This window comes from Sardina pilchardus, chromosome 10 (genome assembly GCF_963854185.1).
Source record: "Sardina pilchardus chromosome 10, fSarPil1.1, whole genome shotgun sequence".
Taxonomy (NCBI): domain Eukaryota; kingdom Metazoa; phylum Chordata; class Actinopteri; order Clupeiformes; family Clupeidae; genus Sardina; species Sardina pilchardus.
The window spans coordinates 18,766,050-18,779,917 of record NC_085003.1 but is presented as its reverse complement, the minus strand read 5'-3'; the positions used below and the strand labels follow the sequence as shown (position 1 = coordinate 18,779,917).

Genomic DNA, 13,868 nt, shown 5'->3' with positions numbered 1-13,868 from the left:
ATGAGCCGCTTTATTTAGGAACTGCTGATGTCGACGATACCATTTACTCAGGACAGGCTGAGGTGGCGCCTCTACACGTAACCTGCCCCACCTCCCCATCACTATGGTTACCCGGGGTCAGAGGTCATCAGAGTTTGACCCTGCACAGCTCCTGTATTCTTCTGCTGATAGAATGTATCTCACTGTGTGCTAACTGCTTGTCTAGTGCTTCGCTCCTCGGCAGGAAGAGGAAGTGAGTGATGTAGGCGTTGAGGTGATGTTCCCATAGAAACCAAGAGGATGAATGCACAGCACACGCCACGCCTGCACTCTGTAGCTGATCCAGCATCTCACTGTTTGTCTCACGCCACTGGAGCCTACACAGGAGCCCAATGATGACTGTACGCTCTCTTTCCCTACAAATGTATGGGAGTTTGTGTATTTGCTATTGCTGTTTGTCAAACTGTTCCTGTTCATGTTTTCTTTTTCTAAATAAAGATTCAGAACGTTCCTCAGTGTTGTAGTGACATGCCTACTTTGAACTCATGGGGAAAGTCATAAGGTATTTAGAACTAGCTAACGTGTTCATTTATTATTTTAGTAAGAGTAGATAAATAAGGAGTTGAGAAAAGTGGCCTCACATTCAAAATATGAGTGTAAAAAGGATAATATTTTATTTGTGTTAAACAGTGCCACCTACTGGGCATTAGCCAATTATGCAATTTACACAGCAATGACATGGAAATGCTTCATACAAAAACAGCCAAATATCCTCATCTACCCAGCAACACTCCTCATTCATTTACATCGATTTACTTGATCCTATCTGGACAAGCAGCCGTGCAACAGCCTGACCCACAACACTAGTCTGTGTGTTAAGATAAGGGCAATAATGACAAATGATGGAACAGGTGTGAACTTCAACGCATCAATCATGCGGCCACACAAAACTCTGATGGCATGAGTCTGACCATTCCTCTCCTGTGCACATTTGTTTACGATTTCTCATAGTTGCATTAGAACTCCACCCTGAAGGTTTTAATTATTATTATTAATAATAACAACAGCAACAACAGGGTATTTTCAAGATCCTAATAATCATAATAAATATTTCTAATACTACATCAAATATCAAGCATGTGTAGAATTTAATTAAAAAAAATAGCTACAACAAAGCCCAGCTTTCATTGAATTACAGTGTTGTTTTACTCTGACATGGACACAACAGGTTTGCAGTCACAGAGGAGCTAGCAAGCAGAAATAAAGGAACCAAGCACTGTCCAGGGAACAATGGCAAGTGCACGCCTGAATGAGCAGCTCAATTGTGTTGAGCTTGTATAGGGATGTGTGCTAAAGCTTTAGGTGAACAGCTGGCCTTGCTAACACAACATCCCAAAAAACCTTAATCACCAACGCACACAGAAATTGAAGAGAGAGCAAAACATACCGTGGCTTGTTACGGCAAGCCCTGAAGTCTAAAGTGGCAGAGCAAAGAGCAAATGACCCAACGAGAGGACAGAACAGAAGGCAGCAGTGGACAACATATCCAGCAAAAGAAGACCAGGAGACGTTTCACATGTGATGTCTCAGATGATTTCATGTCAGAGTAATTCAAACAATCAACACAGACTTATCAAATATCAAACACACCGCAAGTACGCAGTGACCCTAAAATCAGTGAATGACACAAGTGCAATTAAGTTAGTGTAATTTGTTCAAATCATAAATGTCTAAATGAAGCTGAACATCTACAGTTTACAGCGAAGCTGTAGGGGGTTGAAAGCAATCTATATTCTTTCACAAGTTTGTGTGATACATATTTATCTTTTTTCACATTTTAAAAAATCGAATACTTGAAGGAGAAATCCAAAAAGCTGGCCCTTGACCAAAACAATCAGTGGTTAATGTCTCCAAGAGCTTATTTGATTTATATGAAATAAATAAACCTCAAAAGCTCCAAAAAAGAAATTATAAAGATAATTATATTTTTCCGTATGGTTTGGACATTGGGAGGAGGAAGAGGAAGGTTATGTTGTTTGTGTGTGTGTGTGTGTGTGTGTGTGTGGTCGGTTAAGGTCTGTGAGGATGGCCTGCCTCATCAGCCAGGTTCAGGATGTAGCCCGCTATGTCCTCCTCCGTAGGCGCGTCGGACATTACCCATGATTCATTGGCAGCGGTCACCTGCAGACGACATATGGGGCAGTTTCTGCTCTGACCACTCCTGCGGGGGCAAAGGCAGTTTCTTCTGTTAGAATTAGTCAGAAACGAGATCAAGGAACTCTGAGTCCAGAGGTCATCTAATCACCAAAGGAAACCTGTTTCTCTACATTTCAGTCACAAAACACACATTTCAAGACACACCTTGTGAGTGTGTGTGCTATGCATGTCTCTCTAACAAAACCCACCAGCAATACTCACTTTACACAGGGCTTAATGCAGGGAGCACTTATTTGCCTGACAGAGCCGTTATATATTATGATCTATTATATATATATAATATATTATTATATTATATATTAAGATCAACCTGGACAGCACCTGAATTCAGACACTGTGCCTGAGAACTTGAAGCCCTGTCGACATTACAGTCAAGACGTATTCTAAACCTTTCCAGGGCAAATTTCTCCTCTAGTCACGAACAACTGAAGGCACTCTTCAGAAATCTACTGTTTAAAAGGCTGAACAATGACCATAGTCATGAATTCAAACTTTTGATTAAACGTGAGACTACCAGTATGGGACTTCACATCTGAAGTCACGTGACATCCTCCATGCAATCTGTCTCTTCCACAGTCTCTGCATGAGGTTCTGAATCTGCTCTTTCAATTTATTTACGCACTTCTGTCTGACAGAATGTGATTGATTAATGTATTTATTTGCATTAATTAATGTATTTATTTGCTCATTAACTGACAGACTGGATGCTGTAAATAAGCCGTAGTCAGTGTGTGTGCTGGCCAGTGAGACGGCAGCGCTGTGCTGTGTTGTGCTGTGCTGTGCTGTGCTGTGCTGTGCTGTGCTGTGCTGTGTTCTCTGCTCTCACCACTTGTCTATGCACTTCTGGCAGAAGCTGTGCGCGCAGGGCAGGATGAGGTCGGCCTTGCCGTCCATGCAGATGCAGCACTCCTCCTCGTCCGTCAGCTGCTTCACCCTGCGGCCCCGCGGGAACACAAAGCACATGTCATCCACTCACACACAAGCACACACTACAGATCACACACACACACACGTACCAGACACAAGCACACACTACAGATCACACACACACGTACCAGACACAAGTACACACCACAGATCACACACACACACACACGTACCAGACACAAGCACACACTACAGATCACACACACACGTACCAGACACAAGCACACACTACAGATAACACACACAGCTAAGGACACACACGTACTGGGATGCTGACTTGATCACACACACAGCTAAGGACACACACGTACCAGACACAAGCACACACTACAGATCACACACACAGCTAAGGACACACACGTACTGGGCTGCTGACTTGTTTACGTACTACTACAGACATTGATTACACACAACTACAGACATTGTTTACGCACAACTGCAGACATTGTTTACGCACAACTGCAGACATTGTTTTAAGCACAACTACAGACACTGTTTACGCACAACTACAGACATTGTTTACGCACAACTGCAGACATTGTTTACGCACAACTACAGACATTGTTTCAAGCACAACTACAGACATTGTTTTAAGCACAACTACAGACATTGTTTACGCATAACTACAGACAGTCAGGGTCCTCTTCCGGGTTGGCCTACCTGCCCATCCACATGCTGGCCTGACAGGAGTCTGTGGAGGAGAGCTGCCCGGAGGGGCCCTCGGCCCCGGCCTCCCCAGAGAAGACCTCCGCCGCCTGGCTGGTGATGTCCTTGTACAGGTGGATGAACTGGTACAAGTTCATGATGCGGGACGCCTCCACCATGCCGTCCTCTTTGTTGATCTGAGGGAGAAGGCAGCACAGGCACAATGCTACTCTAGAGCAGATCAACCACATGGTGAACGAACCTCTTGTGCTCATCTCATGCTTCACTACGTCCTCTAGAGTATAATACACAATACTCAGTGCTCATCTCATGCTTCACTATGTCCTCTAGAGTATAATACACAATACTCAGTGCTCATCTCATGCTTCACTACTGTACGTCCTCTTGAGTATAATACACAATACTCAGTGCTCATCTCATGCTTCACTACTGTACGTCCTCTAGAGTATAATACACAATACTCAGTGCTCATCTCATGCTTCACTACTGTACGTCCTCTAGAGTATAATACAGGATACTCAGTGCTCATCTCATGCTTCACTACTGTACGTCCTCTAGAGTATAATACAGGATACTCAGTGCTCATCTCATGCTTCACTACGTCCTCTAGAGTATAATACACAATACTCAGTGCTCATCTCATGCTTCACTACTGTACGTCCTCTAGAGTATAATACACAATACTCAGTGCTCATCTCATGCTTCACTACTGTACGTCCTCTAGAGTATAATACACAATACTCAGTGCTCATCTCATGCTTCACTACTGTACGTCCTCTAGAGTATAATACACAATACTCAGTGCTCATCTCATGCTTCACTACTGTACGTCCTCTAGAGTATAATACAGGATACTCAGCACAGGAGCTCAAAAGAAGGCAGTAAGTAAAGAATGACAGAGGAAATTTAAAATCTTAAAGGGGAATTTGTCAAGTTTACTTATACAGCACATGTTCACACACATTAGGAATACCACTGTTGTAAGACCTTATTATGGCATATTTGTGTACCAAGTGTCGATATGAAGTACCAATGAGTACCAACTCTTTATACCTGAAAAATAACAATTACCATCAAAGTGCAATGCACCTGGACTGATTTTATTTTCATCAAATGGTACTCCAGCGGTTACAGAACGTGGAGTCACGTGAACTGACCTTTGTGCACACGACCCTCACGGCCACCTTCCACAGGGCCGAGGCGTCGGAGCCTGGCTGCACTTCAAACAGCAGGTGCTTCTGCTGTCCTGCGGCCAACTTGGCAGTCCTGTGGGGGCAGACTGACGTCCATAAACACACCCAGCTCCAGTTTCTACACACTGCCACATCATTACCTAAACCTTCGGACAGGCCAACTGAATGTTGCTGTTGTTTTTTTAATTATGCTAATAATCGTACTTCAAAAGCGGTTTGACTGAAATCAATGTCAGGCTCAACTAAGTAAGGGCGATGGACCTATGACCGTATGCTTCAATAAATTCATAAAATTTATTTTTACATGGCTTGAAATCACTCTGAATAAAGTGAACAATTGTCTACTGATTAAATGAATCAATGTGGCTAGTTTGGCAGTATGGGTAACTAAAACACAGCCAGCTTAATGGCATCAGTTTCAAATGATAGGCTGCTAATATGGTAGTGTGGTGAAGAAGATCCTCTTACACGTCATTCAGCTCGGCCACCCGACCCAGGAACTCCTCATAGGTGAGGTAGCCGCTTTCGCGCACCAGACCGGCGTGTTTGAGCACCTTCTCAGGCAGCCTACCCACCGCCTGTCCGGTGAACTGTTGGCCCATGGTGGTCCCAAGAGGACAACAGAATCCCAAAGAGAGCAGGCCTCATTCAGCAGTTTCTTTAAGCACAAGCAAAGAAGAAGTTCAGAACGCTTTTACTGAGCTTGACAAAGGATGTGGTTTTAGTCTGTTACTGAACCCTAGTTCAACTTCTGCTGCGTCTTTTGTTGAGCATACGTGGTGAGCTTTGACCACAGAGGACTGCAACATAGTAACGACATAGTAGCTTTTCATTCTTCAACCAGTAGACAGCTACTTGCGTGACACAATATAGGTGCTCATATCACTAGTTGTGTGTGCAAAATACAACAAACCTCACATAGAGTTTATAAGTTATGAGTGAGAGCCTGTATTTTCAGGTTTAGCCTAACACATAGCTTTTAACGTTACCTAAACCTCCCACATGCTGTCATTGTACTGGTAATATTAAGCTTCAAAAATAAGTAATTCCAACAACAAAAAAAGTATATAGCACTCAGACATTACTCAGTTACAGAGATACTTGACGCTGTTAGGTTACGTAAGACCATAGCTAGCACACCTTTGCAGTTAGAGACCGACTGACGAGAACTGTCATCCAAGAGCAGTCTTCTAGGCATTTCAACACAGACTACATCTGAGCAGAAATGATCACATTCAAGGCTCAATATGGTTCTAAGGGCATTGCGTAGTGCTATCAGATAAAAGCTAAAGCTGGAGGGAGGTTACTTAGCTAGAAGCTAGTAGCAAGTTTTCTAAATGGTGTATGAAAAGTGATGCAAGTTACATGCTAGCTTGAAGCGAAACCAATGGCATAATGTAGAGGAGTGATGGCTTACCAAGCAGGTTGTGCTGTCATGTAACTTACCTTACATTAGTGATCCTCAACAGACAGTGGAACAGACGTGTTCGGTTATATTTCGGTAGTTTCAGATTCTGTAGGAGCGATGTTTACTTTTTAGCCGTACTTCGCTGTTTAGCAATTTAGTGGGCTGACAACGTAAGATTTGAGTACCGCCACCTACTGAGCAGTGTGTGGAGCGCACCTGTGCAAGCCTTCATCAAGGCCTACACTATCTCTTTCTTTTAATGTCTATGACTATCTCACTTGGCCAAGCTGGATTTGTCTTAATTTGACAATATATTAAACAACACAGTTCATGGACATATTGTTTCCACTTTTATTCCCAGAAATTCAAATAGATAAAATTGAAGACATGGCCTATTATACACTACTAGGCCTAGAGTACTGTAACATTCATATAGGCTACTGTAGCCTACCTGTCATTTCACATTTGTTTGAAAATATCAGTATCAAATATATTCTGTTGAGTTCCCTGTTATGTCTTCAATGAGTTGAAAACTTCAGCATCAATCCTCTTCCAACTGTTCCACAACTTTGCGCAACTTATCCACAAGCACTGTGAATGAACGACACAAACACTATGAATTAGTGATCCATGTGAAGTCAATGACTTAAGATGCAATAAAAGGTTCATAATGCATGCCTTAATTCCTAATACTCCCGGCTGTTATGCATCTAATAAAATTGCTTTAAACATCTGTACGGTATTACAGTAGCCTAATACATGGTTATATACTAGGGCAATATATTGTATGCCACTAACTTTTATATTTCACTAAAACTTTCAAAGTTACAGCCGTGACAGACTTGAGGCAACAGAGTGAAATGATACCTCCAGCTGTTGGTCTCTGGAAGGCATCATAAGAACGACAAGCATCAATTAGCTCTCCTAGCTGACGGGGGCAGTCTTCAGGTAAGGGCTCCATGGTTTTCTCCTCACAAACTTTTTGATAGACTTCACCATGGGAGCAGCCTATATGTCAATAAAGGTAAGAGTTATTGAACATTCTAACAAAGTCTTGCAAAGGTGCTAAAATTAAGCAATAAGTCCCGAAAGGCCGTCATTTGCACTGATTTTAGAACAGCTAAGGGGCGATGTTAGGCACGACACGGAGTGTTGAATGTTGAATTCCATGAAAACAGATATTCTTCAGAACTTTCATTTTCCAACATTCCATTCACACCAGTGCCACACTGGTGCAAGAACTTTGAGCAACTCTGAGCAGCTAGAATGGACAATGATGGTAGCCTACATCATAGAATTACATCATCAAACAACTAAGAAAATAAACATACTGTTTAAAACATCAACACATTAAACATGTCATCACAATTAAAGCAGTTATTCACATATACCTTTGAAAGGAGCACATCGAGTTGCAATTTCCCACAGCACAATGCCAAAACTGTCAATTAAAAGACACACTTTTAGTAGCAGAAGGATGAGAGGACATTCACGTGAGATGGCACTTGAATTCTTACCTGTATATCTCACAGGCTTTATCATAGGAGTGATTGATGCCCTGTAGTTGCATTCTTACCTGTACATCTCACAGGCTTTATCATAGGAGGGATTGATGCCCTGTAGTTGAACTCTTACCTGTACATCTCACAGGCTTTATCATAGGAGTGATTGATGTTTTGTAGTTGCTGCGGAGAGCTGTAGCGTAAAGTGCTGGGCTTCCCGCTTTTATTTTCCCTCAGCGACGTCTCTGTTTTAGCAAGTTCAAAGCCTCCAAGCTAGACAAACCATAAAGAAGCAAGATTCAGAATAGCATTCATGGCCAACATGCACACAGTGAATATGTTCAGCACAAAGCTGTTTCTAAGCAAAGGAGAAATCAAGTACATACTTTAACTCTGTATCCTGCAGCAACCAGAAACTTGTTACTGTTGATGCAGCCGTGAACTTTGAACTTTTCCTCTGACTGGTGCAATCTGCATTGAGGAAAATATAATATCATATTATTGTATATTCTATAATACAAATTAATTACACATGGTTGTTATCAAAAGAGAAAGTAGGCTGACTCTGTGTGTGTGTGTGTGTGTGTGTGTGTGTGTGTGTGTGTGTGTGTGTGTGTGTGTGTGAAGTGGATCAGTAAATATGGGTGGAGCATATTTGGTTACCTGTAAAGCCCTTGTGCAGCATCAAGACACATCCTGGATTTTCTGTCCCAGGGTAGTTTGTAGCTGCCATCCAGCACTTGCTTCAATGAGCCCTTTTCACAGTACTCCATCACAATCAAGAAGTTAGGTTGGGGGCCTTTACAGCAAAAGGGTGAACACAGAGAATAAAATGGATTTATCACCTCGCCACAGTTACACCAGACTTTACTCAACTTACAGTATACTGGTGAATGATACAAATGTAAGAATGAAGAGAGCATGTAAGAAGTGCATGTTTGTGTCACTGTGTGTGTGTGTGTGTGTGTGTGTGTGTGTGTGTGTGTGTGTGTGTGTGTGTGTGTGTGTGTGTGTGTGTGTGTGTGTGTGTGTGTGTGTGTGTGTGGTTGGTTAAGGCCTGTGAGGATATGACAGGAATATCAAAATGCAACACAGAGAAAAGACAGCAGTAGACAACAGAGCTGTCAGTGTCTCACCATCTTGGACACAAATTCCAAACATTCTGAGGATATTTGGAGATTCAAAGCGCTTCATGGTCTCCACCTCTTTACCGAAGATGCTTCTCACCTTGCTACAGTAACATTGGAAACCACAAGTGATAGTTACATTTGTGCAACAATTCATTTCAAAAATACAACTCAAATACTCATAAGAGCCTATCATGTTTAGGCATAATAACATTGTTTATCCTTCTTCTTTATAATCAGCTATAATAAGAGTCCATGCAACTGATCCTCATTAGCCTACTGTACCTGGCGCTAGTAGTGCTTATGGGGTATGTAGACCCTGGACACTATTATTGGACTCAACAGCCACTGTGTGTAGACCCTGCTTATGGGGTATGTGTACATTGATTAGCCTATACTGTACCTGGCACTAGTGCTTATGGGGTATGTGTACATTGATTAGCCTATGTAGGCCTATACTGTACCTGGCGCTAGTGCTTATGGGGTATGTGTACATTGATTAGCCTATGTATACTGTACCTGGCGCTAGTGCTTATGGGGTATGTGTATCTCTTGATGGCCACAGTGAACTTGCTGAACTCCCCTTTGAAGACCTCAGAGGTGGGGGTGGTCATGAAGGGCTTCTTGGGCACGTCGAAGGTCAGCTCTTCCATGCGGATCTCTCTGATGTCCTGCAGGTGGATGCTGGGAGCCCTCACTGGGTGCAAAAACATAGTAAAAAATGTTTTTTAAAATGGCAAAGCGCCCTTATTGTCAAAAAGACCAGAAAGATTTGAATGGCCATAATCACAATGGCAAGGCAAAGTTCTATATTCCTAAAGCCACAACATGCGATCTTGTCTGTATAACAATATACAGATAGGCTGTATAGGCCTAATGATACATACAGTACCCTCCAGAATTATTGGCACCCTTGGTAAAAGTTGACTAAAAATAGGTATAAAAATAATCTTTAGGTGATGTATTGTACTCCCACAATGAAAACAATGTGGAAAAATATACCCTGCAAGGTAAGCAAATTTATTCTGAGAAAAAGGAAAATCTCATAAAGAAATAAATATTTTTAACAAAAACAGCTTGCTCACAATTATTGGCACCCCTGAAACATATTACGTACAACATTTAACAGGAGCATTTTCCTATGTAAATGCAACGTTTTAAAGTAAATCAGAGTGTCTGTGAACTTTCAGAAGTAGTTCATGACGTTCTTTTTCACTATGGTATGAAAATGAAGTCACTCAGAGGCTAAATCCTCTAGTCATTTTTCAACATTGGAGAGACAAGAGAATACACTAAATTGAAATAAAAAGAAATTGTGTTGACATTTGTAAGTAAGAGAATGTCTATGGAAACTAGGTATTTTGTTGAAAATGCCTATATTTCCAGTTAAAATGATGAATAAAATGTTCTAATCATCTGGAAATGTGGCAAACATGCTTGGACAAAGACCCATGGCTATTTTGCTCCCACGCACAGTATGGAGGATGGTATGATAGGCAAAAAAATCCATAAGAACCACTGTTGAGAGTTACAGACAAAGCTATCATCTTGGGGTCACCAAGTCCCCCCCAAAAATCTTCAAAAGTGACCTCACTGCTAATAGATTATTTATACAGCATGTCAGGTTAAAGCCAGTAGAGTCATTTAATGAACAATGTAAATGGCAGGAGTTACTGAATGGTACCATGACATGTCTGGGAGTATGGTCTATTGTCAGATGAAAATAAAATTATGCTCTTTTGCTAAAAACACTTAAGGTGTCTTTGGCATACATAAAAGAATGACTATACTAAAAAGAACCCCATGCCTAATCAGAATTATGGTGGAGGGGCTGTGCTATTGTGGGGCTGTTTTAATTCCCAAAGGCCTTGGGAACCTAATTAAGGTGCATGGCATCATGAACACCAAGAAAAACCTGAACATTTTCAAAGGAAATCAAACAATCTCTGCCAAGGCCCTAAAAGTTGGTCATGATTGGATCATTCATCAGGTCAATGAACCAAAACAAATGCACAGATCAAAACAAATATGGTTTACTGAACACAAAATCAAGCTTCAGACATTGCCACAGCAGTCCGCTGATCTAAACTCCATAGAAAAACAGTGGGATGAGTCAACGAGAAGAATGCACAAGTGTGGACCTAGCAATCTGGACGATCTGGGGAGGTTTTGTAAAGATGAATGGTCTAAAACCCCTTACTTTGTATTCTCAATCTTTGTGGGGTGTCAGAGAAGAATATTACATGCTGTTTTATTGACAAAGGGAGGTTTAAGAAGGTATTACAAGTAGGGGTGCCAATAATTGTGAGTGACGTGTTTTTATTAAAAACATTTATTTCTTTATGAGATTTTCCTTTTTCTCAGAATAAATTTGCTTCCTTTGCAGGGTGTATTTTTCCTCATTGTTTTCATTGTGGGAGTACAATAAATCACCTAAAGATTATTTTTTAGACCTATTTTTAGTCAACTTTTACCAAGGGTGCCAATAATTCTGGAGGGTACTGTATGACATTTAACAAAAACAATGAAAAATGCCATTCAACACAGCAAATGAAATACAAATGCAGAACTTACTGTTGGCTTCTCCGGCTGGCATGAACATGGAGACAGTAAAGAAACGTTGGGACACACTGACAGTCGTGAGAAGAGCTGTGTTCATGAAACATTATCTGCACGTTGCGTTTACAACTTACATGACTTCAGCATGGCTTCAATGTTCTTTACGCCTCTATTCGTCTCGTCCACAATGTCATGCACGGCATCTACGCTTTCTTTCATTTCCTCAGCCACCTGGAGCACTGCAGGTTAAAAGTGGGGGTCATGAGATAGGCTGAAGCAGAAAAGCAAGTCAGTTCTCTTCTCACACTTGAAAGTAATGGTTTACATCTCTGTAGTTCCTGTCGGTCGCTTTCTCCATCCTCCTCGTCCTCTCTTCTCCGCCTGACCTCCTCGAACACCACATCCAACTTGTCCTTCTGGTCAGCGGCCAAGGCGAGCGACAGAAGATGAGCCGCGTCGTTCAACCGCTCGTTCAGGACCGCAAACTCATCGCCAAAGTCATATGCTCGAACAATGCGCTTCAGGCAGCTTGAGGAGGCGTATTTCTTCACCACGTCTAGCGCTGACTCTAGCGTCAGTTTGAGTTCTCGCAGGCCTCTCTCCACAAGCCGAGGCTGCCCACCTAATCCATGGACCTTTACTGCTCTCACCATTTCTGTCAGCGCTGAGACGCGACCTGCCAAACGCCTGGAGCGACTCTTGTTGGCCTTGACTTCACCACAGAGGGAGTAGACCTTTTCGCCAATGGCCATTATCGGATCCAACAGGTCCATGACTGCAATAATGAAAAGAGAAAAGGTTGAGGTCTGTTGAGGTAAAAAAAATATGTAGGCTATGTCTACCAAATGGCAGGCATTTTGCAAGGTGCACCAGACAGCCTAATTGTTAATAATCCGAACCTGAAGAGCAAATTCCTCCAGAGATAAATTTAATTAGAAATAGGGCCTGAGGACAGCAGCAACTTGAGAGGGCTTCTTCACACTAGCCTACTGATATAGACACGCATTGACAGTATCCTCCCTCAGGCCTTTGGCTTACCATCTCACACCCATAATTCTGATGAAAAGCCAAGCAAAGAACACATCACGGCCTGAAAAGTTGTATATATGGGAGTAAACGGCTGTCTATACACTGAGTGTCTTTGTTTCTCTGCTGTGTCTGTGAATCTTCTTAAATAATTCCATGATGCCTTGGCCAGTTTGACCTTTCACCTGTCTTAACAGACGGCTATGTGAACCTGACAGATTGCTTGTGAAAATGGCATATCATAGAAAAATAAACACCTTTTCAAAGAGGAAGACAGCATTGCATGTCACCCAGGAAACAGATGACATTGCATAATACATAAAGAGACTAGAACCTTTAGTTTTTACAAGGGTTTGACATAGAGGCTGCATGACATATTGACACATTTAAATAATTAGCAAATGAACAGTCATACCACAGAACAGAAGTCACCCTCTCCTGATTTCAACGTAAAGACACACCATTCATTAAACAGAGTGAAGGATTCATTAAGTGACATGTGGTAGATGTCATTTGCACATTAGGGAAGTTCCACAGTGAATACTTTCTTTCTCTTCCCGTTTCCCATAAGAAATGTGGACCATAAGACAACAGTATTTCAAGCACAGACTGTTATTTTACCATTTTAGTCAGAATGTGGGCACTTTGATTTGTGAATAACCTTTCTTTAACTCATGGATCTCTCTTTCAGCTGCATTTTTAATCTGCAATGACCTGCTTTCCAGAGGCTTGCTTTTAGAAAAACAAGTGCAGACAAGTTGAACAGCCATCGCAGAATTCACTAGATTCTTGCTAGAAAGAATCTCACTAGATTCTTAAAGTTCTGAAAGGACATTGAGTATTCCATTGAATTCACAATGATTTAATTGAACTGTATTTATTGATTTCATATGAGCAACAGAATGAAACTAAAGTTTCAGACAGTTGAGATATATCCTTCCTCAAGCTATTTAATTTCAATGTGTGAGAAAAGAATTCAAAGAGCAAAGCACAAAGCTGAAGAGTGAGAGTGAGACAGAAACCAACAGGCTCAGTTCAGAATGGTCACCACGAATGAATAAAAAGTATCAATGAATCGTTTTTACCGTGATAGTGTGGGATAGTGCCGTGTCAGCCTCAGTGCCTGCTTCACCACAAACATGACACCAAACCACGCATTTGTGTCCAGGTCTCTGACTCCTCCCAAACACCAGCTCAGCTTACAGCTCTTAGTGTAGTGGAGGCGGTTCATTCTCTAAGAAGGTATCCATGTCTTATTTCCAAG

The 13,868-nt window shown here is 41.8% G+C and overlaps 2 protein-coding genes across 3 annotated transcripts; both read right to left on the bottom strand.

Annotated features, from left to right (window-relative positions):
* Window positions 1-630: 630 nt before the first annotated feature.
* Window positions 631-6,565, bottom strand: rnf141 (ring finger protein 141). Its single transcript, XM_062547467.1, has 6 exons — window positions 6,429-6,565; window positions 5,451-5,640; window positions 4,947-5,055; window positions 3,784-3,965; window positions 3,023-3,130; window positions 631-2,200 (listed from the first exon to the last, which is right to left on the bottom strand). Exons 2-6 carry the CDS (start codon window positions 5,582-5,584, stop codon window positions 2,050-2,052), a joined length of 684 nt encoding a protein of 227 aa, XP_062403451.1. The 5' UTR covers window positions 5,585-5,640; window positions 6,429-6,565; the 3' UTR covers window positions 631-2,049.
* Window positions 6,566-6,727: 162 nt separating this feature from the next.
* LOC134093954 (mixed lineage kinase domain-like protein) lies at window positions 6,728-13,742 on the bottom strand. 2 transcript variants are annotated; one of them, XM_062547291.1, is made up of 11 exons: window positions 13,690-13,742; window positions 11,904-12,353; window positions 11,713-11,817; window positions 9,539-9,716; window positions 9,029-9,123; window positions 8,556-8,691; window positions 8,279-8,363; window positions 8,026-8,165; window positions 7,782-7,831; window positions 7,258-7,398; window positions 6,728-6,981 (listed from the first exon to the last, which is right to left on the bottom strand). In XM_062547291.1, exons 2-11 carry the CDS (start codon window positions 12,349-12,351, stop codon window positions 6,932-6,934), a joined length of 1,428 nt encoding a protein of 475 aa, XP_062403275.1. In that variant the 5' UTR covers window positions 12,352-12,353; window positions 13,690-13,742; the 3' UTR covers window positions 6,728-6,931. The 2 variants fall into 2 exon arrangements, 1 of the variants encoding a protein (XP_062403275.1); XR_009940395.1 differs by lacking the exon at window positions 6,728-6,981 and having other exon boundaries at window positions 7,313-7,398; window positions 7,967-8,165.
* Between the last annotated feature and the right edge of the window lie 126 nt (window positions 13,743-13,868).

Excerpts from the sequence above, each read along its gene's own strand:
- LOC134093954 (XM_062547291.1), bottom strand. The coding sequence starts at position 12,351 with ATGGACCTGTTGGATCCGATAATGGCCATTGGCGAAAAGGTCTACTCC. Across the intron at positions 11,818-11,903 it reads CCGACAGGAACTACAGAGAT|TGCTCCAGGTGGCTGAGGAA; the intron begins GTAAACCATTAC and ends TTTAACCTGCAG. Across the intron at positions 7,832-8,025 it reads AAAGCCTGTGAGATGTACAG|TTTTGGCATTGTGCTGTGGG; the intron begins GTAAGAGTTCAA and ends TTTAATTGACAG.
- rnf141 (XM_062547467.1), bottom strand. The coding sequence starts at position 5,584 with ATGGGCCAACAGTTCACCGGACAGGCGGTGGGTAGGCTGCCTGAGAAG. Across the intron at positions 5,056-5,450 it reads GTGGCCGAGCTGAATGACGT|GACTGCCAAGTTGGCCGCAG; the intron begins GTAAGAGGATCT and ends CTGCCCCCACAG. Across the intron at positions 3,131-3,783 it reads GCCAGCATGTGGATGGGCAG|GGTGAAGCAGCTGACGGACG; the intron begins GTAGGCCAACCC and ends GCGGGGCCGCAG.